Source organism: Rhinoraja longicauda, chromosome 34 (assembly GCF_053455715.1).
Source record: "Rhinoraja longicauda isolate Sanriku21f chromosome 34, sRhiLon1.1, whole genome shotgun sequence".
In the NCBI taxonomy this organism is placed as follows: Eukaryota; Metazoa; Chordata; class Chondrichthyes; order Rajiformes; family Arhynchobatidae; genus Rhinoraja; species Rhinoraja longicauda.
Genome location: NC_135986.1, coordinates 8,734,788 through 8,755,197, shown reverse-complemented (window position 1 = coordinate 8,755,197; position 20,410 = coordinate 8,734,788). Strand labels below are relative to the sequence as shown.

At 54.6% G+C, this 20,410-nt stretch overlaps 1 protein-coding gene across 2 annotated transcripts in view; it reads right to left on the bottom strand.

Annotated features, from left to right (window-relative positions):
• Positions 1-219: 219 nt before the first annotated feature.
• The window catches only part of LOC144609398 (neuroligin-2-like), a 72,573-nt gene continuing 52,382 nt past the window's right edge, over positions 220-20,410 (bottom strand). For both annotated transcript variants that reach the window (XM_078427863.1, XM_078427861.1), the window contains one exon: positions 220-365. Coding sequence is in view for 1 of the 2 variants with exons in the window: in XM_078427861.1 (XP_078283987.1) it covers positions 284-365 (82 nt within the window). In the remaining variant the exon portion in view is untranslated. The remainder of the gene's footprint in view (positions 366-20,410) is intronic.

Sequence of the window (20,410 nt, the reverse complement as noted above, 5' to 3'; positions counted from 1 at the left end):
TACTGAGCTGGATGATCAGCCATGATCATATTGAATGGCGGTGCGTACAGGCTCGAAGGGCCGAATGGCCTCCCCCTGCACCTATTTTCTATGTTTCTATGTTTCTATGAGTACAGGCCCAGTGCCTTGGCCTTCTGAGTTCCGCAGGTTCACCGCCCTCCCCGTGCGTGCGTGCGTGCGTGCGTGCGTGCGTAACGGCCCGCCGGCGGACTTACCAAGAACGCCCAGTCGGTAGTTGATGGTGACCACGATGACGTTTCCGTAGCTGGCCAGCACGCTCCCCTCAAACATGTTCCCCGTTCCTTCCATGTACGACCCGCCGTGCACGAACATCATCACGGGCTTGGGCCCGCTGTCTCGGATATCTGCAGGAGAGAGCAACACGCCAAGGCGGGCGGTGGGGGGAGGGCGGTTAGGAACACGTTCACTTCGAAGGCACGGCGACTGGTGTAGACGCGGCACGTGGGTCGGCGTGGGCAAGTTGGGCCGAAGGGCCTGCTTCCACGCCGTGCCACCCAATGAGTGGTGCTGATGGGGCATGTGGGTCAGCATCGGCAAGTTGGGCCGTAGGGCCTGCTTCCACGCCGTGCCACCCAATGAATGGTGCTGATGGGGCACGTGGGTCGGCGTGGGCAAGTTGGGCCGAAGGGCCTGCTTCCACGCCCTATCACTCTACAGAGAAACATAGAAAATAGGTGCAGGAGGAGGCCATTCAGCCCTTCGAGCCCGCACCGCCATTCGTTAGAACAAGGAACTGCAGATGCTGGTTTACACACTAGGATACACAAAGTGCCGCAGCAACTCAGCGGGTCAAGGAGCATCTCTGGACAATAGACAATAGACAATAGGTGCAGGAGGAGGCCATTCGGCCCTTCGAACCAGCACCGCCATTCGTTGTGATCATGGCTGACCGTCCACAATCAGTAACCCGTACCTGCCTTCTCCCCATATCCCTCGATTCCACTAGCCCTTAGAGCTCTATCTAAAACTCTCTTAAATCCATCCAGTGATTTGGCCTCCACTGCCCTCTGTGGCAGAGAATTCCACAAATTCACAACTCTCTGGGTGAAAAAGTTATTTTCTCACCTCAGTTTTAAATGGCCTCCCCTTTATTCTAAGACTGTGTGTGTGTGGCCCCTGGTTCTGGACTCCCCCAACATTGGGAACACTTTTCCTGCATCTAGCTTGTCCAGTCCTTTTTGTAATTTTACACGTCTCTATAAGATCCCCTCTCATCCTTCTAAACTCCAGTGAATACAAGCCCAGTCTTTCCAATCTTTCCTCATGCGACAGTCCCACCATCCCGTGGATTAACCTGGTGAACCTACGCTGCACTGCCTCAATAGCAAGGACGTCCTTCCTCAAATTACGGGAGCTGGTCTGTACTCTATGACTGGTGTAGATGGGGACATGTTGGATGGTGTGGACTAGTTGGGCCGAAGGGCCTGTTTCCACACTGTATCACTCTATGACCAGTGTAGATGGGGACAGCGGAATCAGGGGGTATGGGGAGAAAGCAGGAACGGGGTACTGATTGAGAATGATCCTGCCTTCTCCCCATACCCCCTGACTCCGCTGTCCTTAAGAGCTCTATCCAGCTCTCTCTTGAATGCATTCAGAGAATTGGCCTCCACTGCCTTCTGAGGCAGAGAATTCCACAGATTCACAACTCTCTGACTGAAAAAGTTTTTCCTCATCTCCGTTCTAAATGGCCGACCCCTTATTCTTAAACTGTGTGTGGCCCCTGGTTCTGGACTCCCCCAACATTGGGAACATGTTTCCTGCCTCTAACGTGTCCAACCCCTGAATAATCTTATACGTTTCGATAAGATCCCCTCTCATCCTTCTAAATTCCAGTGTATCCAAGCCTAGTCGCTCCAGTCTTTCAACATATGACAGTCCCGCCATTCCGGGAATTAACCTGGAGAACGTGGGTAGGCGACGTTTCAGATCTACAGAGAGGGCGGGCATGGTGGCGCAGCGGGTAGAGCCACTCTCTCACAGCGCCAGAGACCTGGGTTCGATCCCGACCATGGGTGCTGTCTGTACGGAGTTTGTACGTTCCCCCCAAGGCCAAGTCAATGGATTATTTTTAAGGCAGAGATTGATAGATTCTTGATTAGTGCGGGAGCGAATAACCCATTCTCCCAGGGGTTATGGGGAGAAGGCAGGAGAATGGGGTTGAGAGGGAAGGATAGATCAGCCATGATTGAATGGCGGTGTAGACCTGATGGGCCGAATGGCCTAATTCTCCTCCTATCACTTACGAACATCCAGCGCACCCCACTGTTCATTGGAGATCAGGTAAAAAAAGGAACTGCAGTCGCTGGTTTGACCAAAGGAAAGGCACAAAGTGCTGGAGTAACTGAAAGGGCATCTCTGGAGAAGACCAAAAGCAGAAACAAGGAACTGCAGAAGCTGCTTTGTTACCGGAGATAGACGCAGAGTGCTGGAGTAACTCAGCGGGTCAGGCAGCATCTCTGGAGGACAAGGAAGGGATGACGTTTCGGGTCGGGACTCTTCTTCCAGTTTTCTTTTCCGCCCCCCCCAACAGTTAGTCTGTTGGGGGGGGTGGGTGGGAGTGCCGAACCACCAGAAGCCGGACAATCGGTGATGGACCCGGCACTACCATTAACCTCTTAAATATTGCCAGACCTCTCGATCCCCCAGTTGCCAAACTCTTTAACTCCCCCTCCCATTCCCACACAGACCTTTCTGTCCCGGATGATAGGGTTGCCAACTTCCTCACTCCCAAATAAGGGACAAAGGGTGACGTCACCGCCCCGCGCCCCACGTGACCTCACCCAGCCAGCGGCCACGTGCTCCCGCTCCACCAATGGCGGCCGCCCGGGCCGGGAGGCGGGTTGTTACGCAACCTCCGTTAGGCGGCGCCTGGTCCTCCCGACCTACAATGTCCGTGCCTACAGTGTCCGGGCCTACAGCATTGGGGCCTACAGTGTCCAGGTCTACAGTATCCGGGCCTACAGTGTCCAGGTCTACAGTATCCGGGCCTCCAGTGTCCAGGTCTACAGTATCCGGGCCTACAGTGTCCAGGTCTACAGTATCCGGGCCTACAGTGTCCAGGTCTACAGTATCCGGGCCTACAGTGTCCAGGTCTACAGTATCCGGGCCTCCAGTGTCTGGGCCTACAGCATCGGGGCCTACAGTGTCCCGGCCTACAGTGTCTGGGCCTACAGTGTCTGGGCCTACAGTGTCCGGGCCTACAGTGTCCAGGTCTACATTGTCCGGGCCTACAGTGTCCGGGCCTACACTGTCCGGGCCTACAGTGTCCGGGTCTACAGTGTCCGGGCCTACAGTGTCCGGGCCTACAGTGTCCGGGCCTACAGCGTCCGGGCCTACAGCGTCCGGGCCTACAGTGTCTGGACCTACCGCGTCCGGGCCTACAGCGTCCGGGCCTAAGGCGCCTCCCGGGCCTAACATGGGACAAGGGCGGTCCCGTACGGGACAAACCAATTTAGCCCAAAATAGGGGATGTCCCGACTAATACGGTACGGTTGGCAACTCTAGTCCTGGGCCTCCTACACAGTCAGAGTGAGGCCCAGCGCCAATTGGAGGAACAGCACCTCATATTTCGCTTGGGCAGTTTACACCCCAGCGGTATGAACATTGACTTCTCTAACCCTGGCGTTCCCTCTCTCTCCGTCCCTCCCCCACCCTAGTTCTCCAACTAGTTTCACTCTCCTCCTGATGCATTTTACAGTTTGTGCGCCTCGTGGTCAGCTTCCCCTCAGCCAACAATGAACCAGTCCACATTTCCTTGATCGTCATCTGCTTTGATCAGTCATTTTCACGCCTTACCCTTCCATATCTCCTGCTTGCCCCTCTCCCCTGACTCTCGGTCTGCAGTAGGGTTGCCAACTGTCCCGTATTAGCCAGGACATCCCGTATTTTGGGCTAAAGTTGTTTGTCCCATATTAGGCCAGGACGACACTGTAGGCCCAGACACTGTAGGCCCGGACACTGTAGGCCCGGAGAGTGTAGGCCCGGAGAGTGTAGGCCCGGACATTGGAGGCCCGGACACTGTAGGCCCGGACACTGTAGGCCCGGCCACTGTAGGCCTGGACAGTGTAGGCCTGGAAAGTGTAGGCCCGGACACTGTAGCCCCGGACACTGTAGGCCCGGGCACTGTTGGCCCATTCACTGTAGGCCTGGACACTGTAGGCCCGGACACTGTAGCCCGGGGGCCACTGTAGTCCCGGACAGTGTAGGCCCGGAGGCCCGGGCGCCGCCTAATGGAGTTTGCATAACAACCTGCCTCCCGGCCCGGGCGGCCGCCGTTAGTGGAGTGGGAGCACGTGGCCGCTGGCTGGGTGAGGTCACCTTGTCCCATATTTGGGAGTGAGGAAGTTGGCACCCCTAGCCTGACCCATTCCTTCTCTCCAGAGATGTTGCCTGTCCCGCTGAGTTACTCCAGCGGTTTGTGTCTCTCTCTAGTGTAGTAACTGTTCGGGGGCCAATCGACTTCTCTAACTAGAATTTAACCAACTAGTATTTAATTTCACTGTTTTTTTAATCTCCAAACAAATTGTTCACATGAGCTGGTGCGGTTTCTTATGCATACAACATATTGAACCAATGACCAAGAAACCAACGACCAACGCCTCTACTTCCGCAGAAGGCTCAGGAAGTTCGGCACCTCCCGAACAACTCTCACCAACTTCTACAGATGCGCCGTAGAGAGTATTTTATCGGGACGCATCACAGATCGGTTTGGGAACAGCTCCATCCGAGACCCGCAAGAAACCACAGAGAATTGTGGCCAGCAGCCCAGACCATCACACAAACCAACCTCCCTTCCACCGACTCCATCTACACCTCACGCTGCCTCGGCAAGGCCAGCAGCCCAGACCATCACACACAAACCAACCTCCCTTCCACCGACTCCATCTACACCTCACGCTGCCTCGGCAAGGCCAGCAGCCCAGACCATCACACACAAACCAACCTGCCTTCCACCGACTCCATCCACACCTCACGCTGCCTCGGCAAGGCCAGCAGCATCATCAAGGACCAGTCTCACCCCCGGCCACTCCCTCTTCTCCCCTCTCCCATCGGGGCAAGAGGTACAGAAGCGTGGAAACGCAGACCTCCAGATTCAGGGGCAGTTTCTTCCCGGCTGTTATCAGGCAACTGAACCATCCCACCACAACCAGAGAGCAGTGCTGAACTACTATCTACCTCATTGGAGACCCTCGGACTATCCTCGATCGGACTTTGCTGGCTTTACCTTGCACTAAACGTTATTCCCTTATCGTGTATCTGTACACTGTGGACGGCTCGATTGTAATCGTGTGTTGTCTTTCCGCTGACCGGTTAGCGCGCGACAAAAGCTTTTCACTGTACCTCGGCACACGGGACAATGAACTGAACTTAAGACTGGTCCCATCTTTTATGATAGAACCTCTCCACTCAATCAGAAGGTCGTGAGTCCAAAGCCCAGCTCCAGAGACTGAATTAGAGCCTTCAAGTCACACAGCACGGAAACAGGCCCTTCGGCCCAACCTGCCCATGTTGGCCAGGATACCCCATAGAGTCATAGAGTCATACAGTGTGGAAACAGGCCCTTCGGCCCAACCCGCCCATGTTGGCCAGGATACCCCATAGAGTCATAGAGTGTGGAAACAGGCCCTTCGGCCCAACTTGGCCAACAATGTCTCAGCTACACTAGTCCCACCTGCCTGCGCTTGGCACATCTATAATACTAAAACTCTTGTTTGTTTGTTTGTTTGTTTGTTCCTGAACTACATTCAAAATGGTACACGATAGAGCAACAATTCTAGGCCCACCTTGCTCACCGTCGTCCCTTTGGTGCTAATGGAAGAAGTTTCTTTGAAATCGGGGTTATATTTTTTAAGTTATTCACATTTTAAAGTTTAAATCTATCTCCTTGGGAGGGAGGGGGGAGGGAGGATAAATGGGGTTGAATGGGATGGAATGGGGGGAGGGGAAGGTAAGGGGGGGTGGGGATGGGGAGGAGGGGAGGGGAGGGGAGGGGGAGGGGGGAGAAGGGGGTGGAATGGGGGGAGGGGAAGGTAAGGGGGGGTGGGGGAGGGGGGCGGAGTGGAGGGGGGAGAAGGGGATGGAATGGGGGGGAGGGGAATGTAAGGGGGGGTGGGGGGAGGGAGGGAGGTGGAGGGAGGGAGGGGGGGCGGGAGGGGGTGGTGGGATGGAGGGGGGGAGGGAGGGTAAATGGGGTTGAAGGGGTTGGAGTGGGGGGAGGGAAGGTAAGGGGGGTGGGGGAGGGGAGGAGAAGGGGAGGGGAGCGGAGGGGGGGGGAGAAGGGGATGGAATGGGGGAGGGGAAGGTAAGAGGGGGTGGGGGGGGAGGGAGGGGGTGGAGGGAGGGAGGGGGGTGGAGGATGGAGGGGGGGAGGGAGGATAAATGGGGTTGAAGGGGATGGAATGGAGGGAGGGGAAGATAAGGGGGGTGGGGATGGGGAGGAGGAGGGGAGGGGAGGGGGAGGGGGGAGAAGGGGATGGAATGGGGGGAGGGAAGGTAAGGGGGGGTGGGGGGAGGGAGAGGGGTGGAGGGAGGGAGGGGGGAGAGAGGGTAAATGGGGTTGAAGGGGATGGAATGGGGGGGAGGGGAAGGTAAGGGGGGTGGGGGAGGGGGAGGGGGAGGGAGCGGGGGGGGAGAAGGGGAGAGGGGAGGGGGGAGGAGGGGGGTGCTGCACCAATGCAGGAGAGGTTTAGGCCCAACGGGTCCACTTAGTCTAGTATCCCTCCAAACCCGTCCTATCCATGTACCTGTCCAAATGTCTTTTAAACGTTGGGATGGTCCCAGCCTCAACTACCTCCTCTGGCAGCTCGTTCCACACACCCACCACCCTCTGTGCGGAAAAGTTCCCCCTCAGGTTCCTGTTGAATCTTTCCCCTCTCACATTAAACCCGCGCCCTCTGGTTCTCGATTCACCAACTCTGTCACTTCAGGCAACGACGACTTCAAATTGTGGGTGATGTTTCCTGTGACCACATCTAGCGGTTGCCAACGTTCCCACTCCCAAATAAGGGACAAAAGGTGATGTCACCGCCCCGCGCCCCACGTGACCTCACCCAGCCAGCGGCCACGTGCTCCCACTCCACCAATGGCGGCCGCCCGGGCCGGGAGGTGGGTTGCTAGGCAACCTCCGTTAGGCGGCGCCCGGTCCTACAATGTCCGGGCCTACAGTGTCCGGGCCTACAGCGCCCCCAGGCCTACAGTGTCCGGGCCTACAGCGTCCCCCAGGCCTACAGTGACCGGGCCTACAGCGTCCGGGCCTGCAGTATCAGGGCCTACAGCGTCGGGGCCTACAGTGTCCGGGCCTACACTGTCTGGGCCTACAGTGTCCGTGCCTACAACGCCTTCGGGCCTAATACGGGACAAGGGCGGTCCCGTATGGGACAAACCAATTTCGCCCTCTGGTCGCTCGAGGACCAGAAGGCATAGCTTCAAGGTGAGAAGGGAAAGATTTAATAAGAATGGCGGGACTGTCATATGAGGAAAGATTGGAAAGACTGGGCTTGTATTCACTGGAGTTTAGAAGGATGAGAGGGGATCTTATAGAGACGTATAAAATTATAAAAGGACTGGACAAGCTAGATGCAGGAAAAATGTTCCCAATGTTGGGAGGAGTCCAGAACCAGGGGCCACACACACAGTCTAAGAATAAAGGGGAGGCCATTTAAAACTGAGGTGAGAAGGAACTTTTTCACCCAGAGAGTTGTGAATTTGTGGAATTCTCTGCCACAGAGGGCAGTGGAGGCCATATCACTGGATGGATTTAAGAGAGAGTTAGATAGAGCTCTCGGGGTTAGTGGAATCAAGGGATACGGGGAGAAGGCAGGCACGGGTTACTGATTGTGGATGATCAGCCATGATCACAATGAATGGCGGTGCTGGCTCGAAGGGCCAAATGGCCACCTCCTGCACCTATTTTCTATGTTTCTATGTTTCTAGGAAAGATATCGTCAAGCTGGAAAGGGTTCAGAGAAGAATTACGAGGATGTTGCCAGGACTCGAGGGTCTGAGCTACAAGGAGAGGTTGAGCAGGCTGGGACTCTATTCCTTGGAGCGCAGGAGGATGAGGGGAGATCTTATAGAGGTGTACAAAATCATGAGAGGAATAGATCGGGTAGACGCACAGAGTCTCTTGCCCAGAGTAGGGGAATCGAGGACCAGAGGACATAGGTTCAAGGTGAAGGGGAAAAGATTTAATAGGAATCTGAGGGGTAACATTTCCACACAGAGGGTGGTGGGTGTATGGAACGAGCTGCCGGAGGAGGTAGTTGAGGCAGGGATTATCCCAATGTTTAAGAAACAGTTGGACAGGTACATGGATAGGACAGGTTTGGAGGGATATGGACCAAGCGCAGGCAGGTGGGACTAGTGTAGATGGGACATGTTGGCCGGTGTGGGCAAGATGGGCCGAAGGGCCTGTTTCCACACTGCGTCACTCTTTGACTCTATGAGACACATGCCACCCACTAACTCCATCCACACTTCACGCTGCCTCGGGAAAGCAGCCGACATAATCAAAGACACATAGTGCTGGAGTAACTCAGCGGGTCAGGCAGCATCTCTGGAGAACATGGATAGGTGACGTTTCACGGAGTGCTGGAGTAACTCAGCGGGTCAGGCAGCATCTGTGGAGAACATGGATAGGTGACGTTTCACAGAGTGCTGGAGTAACTCAGCGGGTCAGGCAGCATCTGTGGAGAACACGGATAGGTGACGTTTCACAGAGTGCTGGAGTGACGTTTCAGATCAGGACCCTTCTTCAGACTCAAGACTCTAGACTTTAGAGATACAGTGTACGAACGGGCCCCTTCGGCCTACCGTGTCCGCGCCGACCGGTGATCGCCACGTACACTAGCAGTATCCTACACACACACACACACACACACACACACACACACGCACGCACGCACGCACGCACGCACGCACGCACGCACGCACACACACACACACACACACACACACACTAGGGTCAATTTCACCGAAGCCAATTAACCTACAAACCCACACGCCTTTGGAGTGTGGGAGGAAACCGGAGCGCCCGGAGAAAACCCACGCAGGTCACGGGGAGAACGTGCAAACTCCGTGCAGACAGCACCCGTGGCCGGGATCGAACCCGGGTCTCCGGCGCTGCGAGGCAGCAGCTCTACCCGCTGCGCCACCTCTGTCTCGAGTCTGAGGAGGGAGACCGCAGGATCTGAAGAAGGGTCCCAGCCCGAAACGTCACCTGTCCATGTTCTCCAGAGATGCTGCCTGACTCGCTGAGTTACTCCAGCACTCTGTGAAACGTCACCTATCCATGTTCTCCAGAGATGCTGCCTGACCCGCTGAGTTACTCCAGCACTCTGTGAAACGTCACCTGTCCACGTTCTCCACAGATGCTGCCTGACTCGCTGAGTTACTCCAGCACTTTGTGTCTTTTTTTGTTGTAAACCAGCATACGCAGCTCCTCATCTCTCCATGATCCAAGACCACTCTCACACCCGCCCCCTTCCACCCATATCCCTCCTCCGGCTTCATGAAGAAAGACTGGATAGACTCGGCTTGTACTCGCTGGAATTTAGAAGATTGAGGGGGGGTCTTATAGAAACGTACAAAATCCTTAAGGGGTTGGACAGGCTAGATGCGGGAAGATTGTTCCCGATGTTGGGGAAGTCCAGAACAAAGGGTCACAGTTTAAGGATAAGGGGGAAGTCTTTTAGGACCGAGATGAGAAAGTTTTTTTTCACACAGAGAGTGGTGAATCTGAGGAATTCTCTGCCACAGAAGGTAGTTGAGGCCAGTTCATTGGCTATATTTAAGAGGGAGTTAGATGTGGCCTTGTGGCTAAAGGGATCAGGGGGTATGGAGAGAAGGCAGGTACAGGATACTGAGTTGGATGATCAGCCATGATCATATTGAATGGCGGTGCAGGCTCGAAGGGCCGAATGGCCTACTCCTGCACCTATTTTCTATGTTTCTATGTTTTCTATGTTTCAATCTCACTCCTCTCCTCCAGCTTCACATTTCACTGCTTCTCTTCTCCGGCTTCACATTTCACTCCTCATCTCCTCCAGCTTCACATTTCACTCCTCATCTCCTCCAGCTTCACATCTCAAACCTCATCTCCTCCAGCTTCACATCTCACTCCTCCTCTCCTCCGGCTTCACATCTCACTCCTCCTCTCCTCCGGCTTCACATCTCACACCTCCCCTCCTCCGGCTTCACATGTCACCCCTCCTCTCCTCCGGCTTCACATTTCACTCCTCCTCTCCTCCGGCTTCACATCTCACCCCTCCTCCGGCTTCACATTTCACTCCTCCTCTCCTCCAGCTTCACATCTCACTCCTCCTGTCCTCTTCACTTCTCTTCTCACACCCTCTTGACTCCTCGCCATCTCCAGTCTTTGTCACTTACTTCACCCATCTGCAAATCATCCTCCCCATCCTCCCCTTCACCTGTATCCACCCATCACTCCCCAGGCTTTGAACTCCCCCCCCCCTCTCTTTTTTCCAGCTTTATTTTAAATACAGAGGTCCAATTAACCTGCAAACCTGCGCGTGTTTGGAGTGTGGGAGGAAACCGGAGCACCCGGAGAAAACCCACGCAGGTCACGGGGAGAACGTGCAAACTCCGTACACAAACACGCGCACACACACAGACACATACAGAGACACGCACACTCATGGACATACACGCACACACACACAAACACACACGCATGCACACGCACACACACACACATGCACAAACACACGCACATGCACACGCACACATACAAGCAGGCACGCACACACGCACACACGCACGCACGCACACACAAACACACACGCATACACATAAACACACACGCACTCACACACACGCACGCGCACACACACGCGCACACACACACAAACACACACGCACACACGCATGCACACACACATGCACAAACACACACACACGCACACACGCATGCACACACACATGCACAAACACGCACACACACACACACACACACACACACACACCAGCGATCACCCGTCCACTAGTGTACACACCAGGGACAATTTTACCGAAGCCAATTAACCTACAAACTTGAGCGTCTTTGGAGTGCGGGAGGAAACCGGAGCGCCCGGAGAAAACCCACGCAGGTCACGGGGAGAACGTGCAAACTCCGTACAGGCAGCGCCCGTGGTCGGGATGGAACCCGGGTCTCTGGCGCTGTGAGGCAGTGGCTCTACCTCTACGCCACTGTTTGCCGCTGTAAGTGAACTTTGCACTAAATGACGTTGCCTTTATCCTTTACCTGTGCTCTGTGGATGACCTGATTGTACTCAGCGGGTCAGGCAGCATCTCTGGAGAAAAAGAACAGGTGACATTTCGGGTCGGGACCCTTCTTCGATCTATTCCACCTGGAAATGCCAGCTGTTTCTTTTTCTCCAGAGAGATGCTGCCTGTCCCGCTGAGTTACTCCAGCACTTTGTGTCTATCTTTGGCCTGAACCGGCATCTGCAGTTCCTTCCTACACATTGATCGTATTCATGTACAGTCTTGTCTTTGACTGGATAGCACGCAACAAAAGCTTTTCACTGTACCTCGGTACACGTGACAATAATGAACTAAAGTAGAGAGCAAACGAAACTAAACACACACGCAATTTCAGTTTGAGTCTAGTTCATTGTCACGTGTGCTGAGGTACAGTGGAAAGCTTCTGTTGCGTGCTAACCAGTCAGCGGAAAGACAACACACGATTACAATCGAGCCGTTTACAGTGTACAGATACACGATAAAGGAATAACATTTTAGCGCAAGGTAAAGCCAGTAAAGTCCGATCAAGGATAGTCCGAGGGTCTCCAATAGGGATGCCAACTGTCCCGTATTAGCCGGGACATCCCGTATTTTGGGCTTAATTGGTTTGTCCCGTACGGGACCGCCCTTGTCCCGTATTAGCCCCGGGGAGCGCTGTAGGCCCGGACACTGTAGGCCAGGACAGTGTAGGCCTGGACGCTGTAGGCCTGGGGAGCCTGTAGGCCCGGACACTGTAGGCCCGGACACTGTAGGCCTGGGGAGCGCTGTAGGCCCGGACACTGTAGGCCCGGACACTGTAGGCCCGGGGAGCGCTGTACGCCCGGACACTGTAGGCCTGGACACTGTAGGCCCGGACACTGTAGGCCCGGACACTGTAGGCCTGGACACTGTAGGCCCGGACACTGTAGGCCTGGGGAGCGCTGTAGGCCCAGACACTGTAGGCCCTGACACTGGAGGCCCGGACACTATAGGCCCAGGGAGCGCTGTAGGCCCGGACACTGTAGGCCCGGACACTGTAGGCCCAGACACTGTAGCCCCGGACATTGTAGGCCCGGACACTGTAGGCCCGGACACTGTAGGCCCAGACACTGTAGCCTCGGACATTGTAGGCCCAGACACTGTAGGCCCTGACACTGGAGGCCCGGACACTATAGGCCCAGGGAGCGCTGTAGGCCCGGACACTGTAGGCCCGGACACTGTAGGCCCAGACACTGTAGCCCCGGACATTGTAGGCCCGGACACTGTAGGCCCGGACACTGTAGGCCCGGACACTGTAGGCCCGGGCGCCGCCTAATGGTGGTTGCGTAGCAACCCGCCTCCTGGCCCGGGCGGCCGCCATTAGTGGTGCGGGAGCACGTGGCCGCTGGCTGGGTGAGGTCACGTGGGGCGCGGGGCGGTGACGTCACCCTTTGTCCCTTATTTGGGAGTGAGGAAGTTGGCAACCGCAGTCACCGATGAGGTCGATGGTAGTTCAGCACTGCTCTCTGGTTGTGGTGGGATGGTTCAGTTGCCTGATAACAGCCGGGAAGAAACCGTCCCTGAATCTGGAGGTGTGCGTCTCCACACTTCTGTACCTCTTGCCCCGATGGGAGAGGGGAGAAGAGGGAGTGGCCGGGGGTGAGACTGGTCCTTTGATGATGCTGCTGGCCTTGCCGAGGCAGCGTGAGGTGTAGATGGAGTCGGTGGAAGAGAGGTCGGGTTTGTGCGATGGTCTGGGCTGCACATCCAGTGTTTTGGATCGCGCTAGTGTACGGGGGGATCGCTGGGCGGCGCGGACACGGTGGGGCCGAGGGGCCTGTTTCCGCGTTGTACATCTCTGTTAAAAGTCTAAAAGGTGACAAGAGAAATTTGGTTAGACAGAGATGAGGCAGAGTTCAAATGCAGGAACCGGAAGCAATAGCACAAAGTTACGGGGGGAACTCAGCGGGTGGAGACTCCAGTCTGAAGCAGGGTTCCCGCCCGAAACATCATCTCCCTCCACAGATGCTGCCTGACCCGCTGAGTTCCTCCAGCACTGGGCGCTTGGCTCAGTATACCAGCATCTGCACTTTCTTGTGTCTCCACTCAACTCCGTTTGTAAGACCTCGGGCGGAAAATCTCTGCAGAATCCCGACTACGGGCGGCATCTGTACGGAGTTTGTACGTTCTCCCCGTGACCTGCGTGGGTTTTGTCCGAGATCTTCGGTTTCCTCCCACGCTCCAAAGACGTGCAGGTTCGTAGGTTAATTGGCTTGGTACAAATGTATAAATTGTCCCTAGTGTGTGTAGGATAGTGTTAATGTGCGGGGATCGCTGGGCGGCACGGACTCGGTGGGCCGAAGGGCCTGTTTCCGCACTGTATCTCTAAATCTAAAAAAATCTAAATTCATCTGAAAAAAACGATACGGATCTGGAATCATCCCATCAAGGAACTGCAGACGCTGGTTTATGAGAAAAAAACACACAAAGTGCTGGAGTAACTCAGCAGGCCAGGCAGCGTCTTTAGCTTAGTTTGGAGATAGAAACTTAGAAACATAGAGAATAGGTGCAGGAGGAGGCCATTCGCCCCTTCGAGCCTGTACGCACCGCCATTCAATGTGATCATGGCTGATCATTCTCAATCAGTACCCCGTTCCTGCCTTCTCCCCATACCCCCTGACTCCGCTATCCTTAAGAGCTCTATCTAGCTCTCTCTTGAAAGCATTCAGAGAATTGGCCTCCACTGCCTTCTGAGGCAAAGAATTCCACAGATTCACAACTCTCTGAGTGAAAAAGTTTTTCCTCATCTCCGTTCTAAATGTCCGACCCCTTATTCTTAAACTGTGGCCCCTGGTTCTGGACTCCCCCAACATTGGGAACATGTTTCCTGCCTCTAACGTGTCCAACCCCTTAATAATCTTATACGTTTCGATAAGATCCCCTCTAATCCTTCTAAATTCCAGTGTATACAAGCCTAGTCGCTCCAGTCTTTCAACGTACGACAGTCCCGCCATTTCGGGAATTAACCTGGTGAACCTACGCTGCACGCCCTCAATGCGGAAAGAGGCCCTTCAGCCCGTCGAGTCCGCGCGCCGACCAACGAGCGCTATCCCACACACGCACACTAGGGGGACAATTTACGGAAGCCAGTCGACCTACAAACCCGCACGTTTTCGGAGTGCGGGAGGAGACCGGAGCACCCGGAGAAAACCCACGCGGGTCACGGGAAGAGCGTGCAAACTCCGCGCAGACGGCGCCCGTGGTCGGGATGGAACCCGGGTCTCCGGCGCCATGAGGCAGCAGCTCTACCCGCTGCGCCACCCTAATCTCTGGAGAAACTAGGAACTGCAGATGCTGGTGTCTATTTTTTGCTTTAAAGCACAAAGTGCTGGAGTAACTCAGTGGGTCGGGCAGCATCTGTGGAGAACGCGGGCAGGTGACGTTTCGTGTCGGGACCCTTCCTCAGACTGAGTGTAGTGGTGGGTGGGTGGGGGGGGGGGAACCTTCATTCCCTTTGAAGGTTCTGTTCTCCCCCCCTCCCCCCCACACACTGGGTGGTGGCGCAGCGGGTAGAACTGCTGCCTCACAGCGCCAGAGACCCGACTTCCATCCCTGCCGCGTCCAGCTTTTTTTCCCATCCCCTTCCCGGTCTGAAGAAGGGTCCCGACCCGAAAACATCACCTGTCCACGTTCCCCACGGATGCTGCCCGACCCGCTGAGTTGTTCCGGCACTTTCTGCCTTCCTCTCCCTCTCAACCTTTCAGTTTAGAGACGGAAACAAGGTTGCAGGGTGACTTGGACAGGTTGTGTGAGTGGGCGGATGCATGGCAGATGCAGTTTAATGTTGTTAAGTGTGAGGTTATCCACTTTGGTGGTAAGAATAGGAAGGCAGAGTATTATCTGAATGGTGTCAAGTTAGGAACAGGGGACGCACAACGAGATCTGGGTGTCCTAGTGCATCAGTCACTGAAAGGAAGCATGCAGGTACAGCAGGCAGTGAAGAAAGCCAATGGAATGTTGGCCTTCATAACAAGAGGAGTTGAGTACAGGAGCAAAGAGGTCCTTCTGCAGTTGTACAGGGCCCTAGTGAGACCGCACCTGGAGTACTGTGTGCAGTTTTGGTCTCCAAATTTGAGGAAGGATATTCTTGCTATTGAGGGCGTGCAGCGTAGGTTTACTAGGTTAATTCCCGGAATGGCGGGACTATCATATGTTGAAAGACTGGAGCGACTAGGCTTGTATACACTGGAATTTAGAAGGATGAGAGGAGATCTTATCGAAACGTATAAGATTATTAAGGGGTTGGACACGTTAGAGGCAGGAAACATGTTCCCAATGTTGGGGGAGTCCAGAACCAGGGGCCACAGTTTAAAAATAAGGGGTCGGCCATTTAGAACTGAGATGTGGAAAAACCTTTTCAGTCAGAGAGTTGTGAATCTGTGGAATTCTCTGCCTCAGAGGGCAGTGGAGGCCAATTCTCTGAATGCATTCAAGAGAGAGCTAGATAGAGCTCTTAAGGATAGCGGAGTCAGGGGGTACGGGGAGAAGGCAGGAACGGGGTACTGATTGAGAATGATCAGCCATGATCACATTGAATGGCGGTGCGTACAGGCTCGAAGGGCCGAATGGCCTCCTCCTGCACCTATTGTCTATTGGAAACGCACAAAGTGCTGGAGTAACTCAGCGGGCCAGCGCAGAATCAGGCCCTTCGGCCCACCGGGTCCGTGCCGACCAGCGATCGCCCTTTTTCACACACTAGCTCGACATGACCCAACTTTCCCATCCACTCTCTGCACACTAGGGGGCAATTTACAGATGGCCCGATTGACCCACAAACCCGCACGTCTTTGTGGGGTGTGGGAGAGAACCGGAACGCCCGGAGGAAACCCACCTGGTCACGGGGAGAACGTGCAAACTCCGTACAGACAGCGCCCGAAGCCAGGATCGAACCCGGGACTCTGGGGCTGTGAGGCAACAGCTCTACCCTCTGTAGAGGCACGGCGGCACGGTAGCGCAGCGGTAGAGTTGCTGCCTTACAGCGAATGCAGCGCCGGAGACTCAGGTTCGATTCTGACTACGGGTGCTGCACTGTAAGGAGTTTGTACGTTCTCCCCGTGACCTGCGTGGGTTTTCTCCGAGATCTTCGGTTTCCTCCCACACTCCAAAGACGTACAGGTATGTAGGTTAATTGGCTGGGTAAATGTAAAAATTGTCCCTAGTGGGTGTAGGATAGTGTTAATGTACGGGGATCGCTGGGCGGCACGGACTTGGAGGGCCGAAAAGGCCTGTTTCCGGCTGTATATATATGATATATGATATGATACCCGTTCCTATCCCATTAGCTGTGTTGGAAGGACTGGTTGAAACGGATTTTGGGTATTATCTTTAGATTTTACCGTGGATATGAAAGCTTTGGAGGGAACTGGGCCAAACGTGGGGAGGCTGGGACTAGTCCTGGAGTCATAGAGTCACACAGCGTGGAAACAGGCCCTTCGGCCCAACTTGCCCAAACTGGCCAACTGCACTAGTCCCACCTGCCCGCGTTTGGCCCCTGACCCCTCCACACCTATCCTATCCATGTTCCTGTCTAAATGTTTCTTAAACATTGCGATAGTCCCTGCCTCAAGTTCAGTTTAGTCCAGTTTATTGTCACGTGTACCGAGGTACAGTGAAAAGCTTTTTGTTGCGTGCTAACCAGTCAGCGGAAAGACAGTACGTGATTACAATCGAGCCGTTTGCAGTGTACGGTACTGTTGCCAACTGTCCCGTATTAGCCGGGACATCCCGTATTTTGGGCTAAATTGGTTTGTCCCGTGTGGGACCGCCCTTGTCCTGTATTAGGCTCGGGGGGCGCTGTAGGCCCGAACACTGTAGGCCCGGACACTGTAGGTCCCGGACACTGTAGGCCCGGACAGTGTAGGCCCGGACACTGTAGGCCCAGGGGGCGCTGCAGGCCTGGACACTGTAGGCCCGGACAGTGTAGGCCCGGACACTGTAGGCCCAGGGGGTGCTGCAGGCCCGGACACTGTAGGTCCGGACACTGTAGGCCCAGGGGGCGCTGCAGGCCCGGACACTGTAGGTCCGGACATTATAGGCCCGGGGGGCCCGGGCTGCGCCAAACGTAGATTGCATAGCAACCTGCCTCCCGGCCCGGGCGGCCGCCATTGGTGGAGCGGGAGCACGTGGCCGCTGGCTGGGTGAGGTCACGTGGGGAGCGGGGTGGGGGGGGGGGGTGACATCACCTTTTGGCCCTTATTTGGGAGTGAGGAAGTTGGCAACCCCAGTGTACGGATACATAATACGACTACCTCCTCCGGCAGCTCGTTCCATACACCCGCCGCCCTTTGTGTGAAAGGGTTGCCCCTCAGATTCCAATTAAACCTTCCTTTCCTTCACCTCGTGTAGATGGGGCATGTTGGTCGGCATGGGCGAGTTGGGCCGAAGGGCCTGTTTCCGACTCTTTGACCCGACTTAGAGACACAGCTTTATCCTTCCCCTCCTCACCCTTGGAACTTTCTTCCCCCCTCCCCCCCTACAATCAGTCTGAAGAAGGGTCCCGACCAAAAACGTTGCCTTCAGCAATAATAGGCATGAAATGCCAGAGTAACTCAGCGGGACAGGCAGCATCTCTGGAGAGAAGGAATTGGTGACGTTCCCTTCTTCAGACTGAGAGTTCAGGGGAATGGGGAAACGAGAGGTACAGACGGTGATGTAGAGAGAGGTAGAACAATTGAATGAAAGGCGTGCAAGAAAAGTAACAATGATAAAGGAAGCAGGCCATTGTTAGATGCGGGCTAGGGTGAAAATGAGTTACAGACAACGAGACTAAACAAGACGGCTTTGAAAGCAGTAGGAGGAACAGCGGGAGAGGATGTTGCGTGGGCGGTCACGGTGGCGCGGCGGTAGAGTTGCCGCCTGACAGCGAATGCAGCGCCGGAGACCCGGGTTCGATCCCGACTACGGGCGCCGTCTGTACGGAGTTTGTACGTTCTCCCAGTGACCCGCGTGGGTTTTCTCCGAGATCTTCGGTTTCCTCCCACACTCCAAAGACGTGCAGGTTTGTGGGTTAATTGGCCCTTCGAGCCCTTCGAGCCTGTACGCACCGCCATTCACTGTGATCATGGCTGACCGTCCACAATCAGTAACCCGTGCCTGCCTTCTCCCCATACCCCTTGATTCCACTAGCCCCTAGAGCTCTATCTAACACTCTCTTAAATCCATCCAGTGAATCGGCCTCCACTGCCCTCTGTGGCAGAGAATTCCACAGATTCACAACTCTCTGGGTGAAAACATTTTTTCTCACCTCGGTTCATAGAAACATAGAAAATAGGTGCAGGAAAATAGGCCATTCGGCCCTTCGAGCCTGCACCGCCATTAAATATGATCATGGCTGATCATCCAACTCAGTATCCCGTACCTGCCTTCTCTCCATACCCCCTGATCCCTTTAGCCACAAGGGCCACATCTAACTCCCTCTTAAATATAGCCAATGAACTGGCCTCAACTACCTTCTGTGGCAGAGAATTCCACAGATTCACCACTCTCTGTGTGAAGAAATGTTTTCTCATCTCAGTCCTAAAAGACTTCCCCCTTATCCTTAAACTGTGACCCCTGGTTCTGGACTCCCCCAACATCGGGAACAATCTTCCCGCATCTAGCCTCTCCAACCCCTTAAGAATTTTATATGTTTCAATAAGATCCCCCCTCAGTCTTCTAAATTCCAGCGAGTACAAGCCCAGTCTATCCAGTCTTTCTTCATATGAAAGTCCTGCCATCCCAGGGATCAATCTGGTGAACCTTCTCTGTACTCCCTCTAAGGCTAGAATGTCTTTCCTCAGATTAGGAGACCAAAACTGTACACAATACTCCAGGTGCGGTCTCACCAAGGCCCTGTACAACTGCAGCAGAACCTCCCTGCTCCTATACTCAAATCCTCTTGCTATGAATGCTTCTCTCCAGAGATGCTGCCTGTCCCGCTGAGTTATCCGGCTCCTCGTGTCGGTTTAAAACAGCATCTGCAGTTCCTTCCCACACATAATTTAATCGTGTCGCCAGAATCTATTAGGAATTTAATTTCCAGCAGGGAATGAAATCTCTGATTTAGCGCATGATGTAAAAGACTGGATATAATTAGGTATAGAAGGTATTGATTGAAACTCGGCTGAATGGTTTAATGGAGTGAATGAAATCCCTTTAGGTATTGGAGTAGGCAGTCATTACAAACCCATTTTAGCAACTCACAAGGGATAGGAGAAGAATTAGGCCAATTGGCCCATCCAGTCTACTCCGCCATTCAATCACGGCTGGTCTGTCTCTCCCTCCTAACCCCATTCTCCTGCCTTCTCCCCATAACCCCTGACACCCGCACTAATCAAGAATCTATCCAACTTCAGTCTGAAGAAGGGTCTCGACCCGAAACGTCACCCATTCCTTCTCTCCAGAGATGCTGCCTGTCCCGCTGAGTTACTGCAGCATTTTGTGCCTGCCTTCGGTTTAAACCAGTACCTGCAGCCCTTTTCTACACATCTATCCATCGATCTCTGCCTTTAAAATACCCACTGACTTGTGGCCTCCACAGCCGTCTGTGGCAAAGAATCCCACAGATTCACCACCCTCTGACTGAAGAAATTCCTCCTCATCTCCTTCCTAAAGGGACGTCCTTTAATTCTGAGGCTGTGCCCTCTGGTCCAAGACTCTCCCACTAGTGGAAACATCCTCTCCACATCCACTCTATCCGGGCATGGATACAGGCCCTTCGGCCCGCCGAGTCCGTGCCGTCTCCTCGACCGCCCATTCGCACGGGTCCCATATTTATCTCCCAGCATTCCCGCCCGCCAACTCACACACCAACTGACCTACAAACCCGCACGTCTTTGGGTGGAAACCTGAGCTCCCGGAGGAAGACCCACGTGGTCCAGGCACCCGAGGAACGTGCCAACTCCACAAAGGCGTTGCCCGAGTTCAGGATCGAACCCGGGTCTCTGGAGCCGTGAGGCAGCGGCCCCTCCTTCAGATGTTCACTTAGGTTTAGTTCATTGTCTGTACCGAGGTACAGTGAAAAGCTTCTGTTACACGATAAGGGAATAACGTTTAGTGCAAGGGAAAAGCCAGCAAAGTCCGATCGAGGATAGTCCGAGGGTCACCAATGAGGTAGATAGTAGTTCAG